The sequence below is a fragment of the Rhagoletis pomonella genome, unplaced genomic scaffold (assembly GCF_013731165.1).
Source record: "Rhagoletis pomonella isolate Grant_MI unplaced genomic scaffold, Rhpom_1.0 Rhpom_scaffold_00006, whole genome shotgun sequence".
Taxonomy (NCBI): domain Eukaryota; kingdom Metazoa; phylum Arthropoda; class Insecta; order Diptera; family Tephritidae; genus Rhagoletis; species Rhagoletis pomonella.
Window position 1 is genome coordinate 12454733 of NW_023458560.1, and position 1293 is coordinate 12456025.

Here is a 1293-nt window from a genome sequence, read left to right on the forward strand (position 1 = left end):
GAACAAAGCTCGTGAGAGTCTACAAAAATAGGGTTGTTGGAATGAGTAAATTTAAATAAACGAAAAACTTCACATCTTGGAGGAATTACTAAAGTTTCGGTATTTTAACCGTCCAAAATTGCTATTTTTGTGCTTTCTGTCCCAATGCCGATAGTTATGCTGTAATTTGCGTAGTTAATAATAGGTCCATTCCTTATCTTCTCGGACTAAAATCTGAAAAGTGTCAAAATGCAAGAGCGTAAGAAAAATGCGCTCACTAAAAGAGAATAACAGGGAAAAGTAAAGGAAGGCAAAAAACCAAATTTTTAGTCCGAAGAATGGCAACAACAAAACTAATGTCAAATAGAAATGTCATTTTGTTTCGATCGTTGTTCAGCTGTATAATTTTAACTAAAAATGAATAATTCGCAGCTTAATGTGACTTGTTCACCAGGAACTTTCTCGCGCATCCAAAATGGTAAGTTTTTTTATAGAAAGTAACACAAATTATGGCTTTACGTACATGCATGCACTTTTTCCAGATGAAGTTTACCGGCAACAGTTAGCCACCCAAGTGCTGGAAAATCGGAAAGATTATAACGAAGTAATCTTCTCAACGCAGCTAATGGGCCAAGTTCAAGAGGCTCAGAATTCAGTGGATGCACAAGAGGTTCACAATGCATTGTATGAACAAGAGGCCCAAAATCCAGTAGAAGCAGTGGTAATGCAAAGCCCACAACGAAATGTGGAAACGCTCCCATCCGAAGAAAACTCAGGCTCGGCTGAGAAGCAGGCGTGGGTTGAAGCCCCAGTAAAGCTAATGCTTACGTTAATCGAGGAGCTACGGCCTAAAGTGGGGAAGAGCGCATCGTTAAAAATAAAACTAAAATGTGGAAACTTATAACTGAGCGTATGGCAGAGCAAGGGTATATCTTCACAACAGCGCAGATTGATAATAAATTTCGAACAATGGAGCGCAATTTTAAGAAGACGAATCTGCACAACAAACAAACAGGCAGAAATAGGCTGACGTGTCCATACGAGAACCAAGCAATTATAAATTTACTATTTTTCATGTACATAATTTAAATGTTTTGCAGTGAATTGGAGAAAGTGCTTGGCGAGCAAAGAGGTATAAATCCCGATTTCGTGCTCGACAACGAAGAGCTGGAAGGGGTTTCTCGAGACGCAGGCCCACCAGCAGAAAGCAGTTCTGATGCGGATCCATCTACGAATGGTAATGCAACAATATTTATAAAGTTCTACCAACACGAAATTATTTACATTTTTTACAGATGATGTGCCAAGTTGTGC

At 39.1% G+C, this 1293-nt stretch overlaps 1 protein-coding gene across 1 annotated transcript in view; it reads left to right on the top strand.

The window, feature by feature from the left end:
- The window catches only part of LOC118741572, a 2537-nt gene that overhangs the window by 896 nt on the left and 348 nt on the right, over positions 1-1293 (top strand). The window contains exon 2 of the mRNA XM_036473570.1: positions 1080-1216. Coding sequence (XP_036329463.1) covers positions 1080-1216 — 137 coding nt within the window. The remainder of the gene's footprint in view (positions 1-1079; positions 1217-1293) is intronic.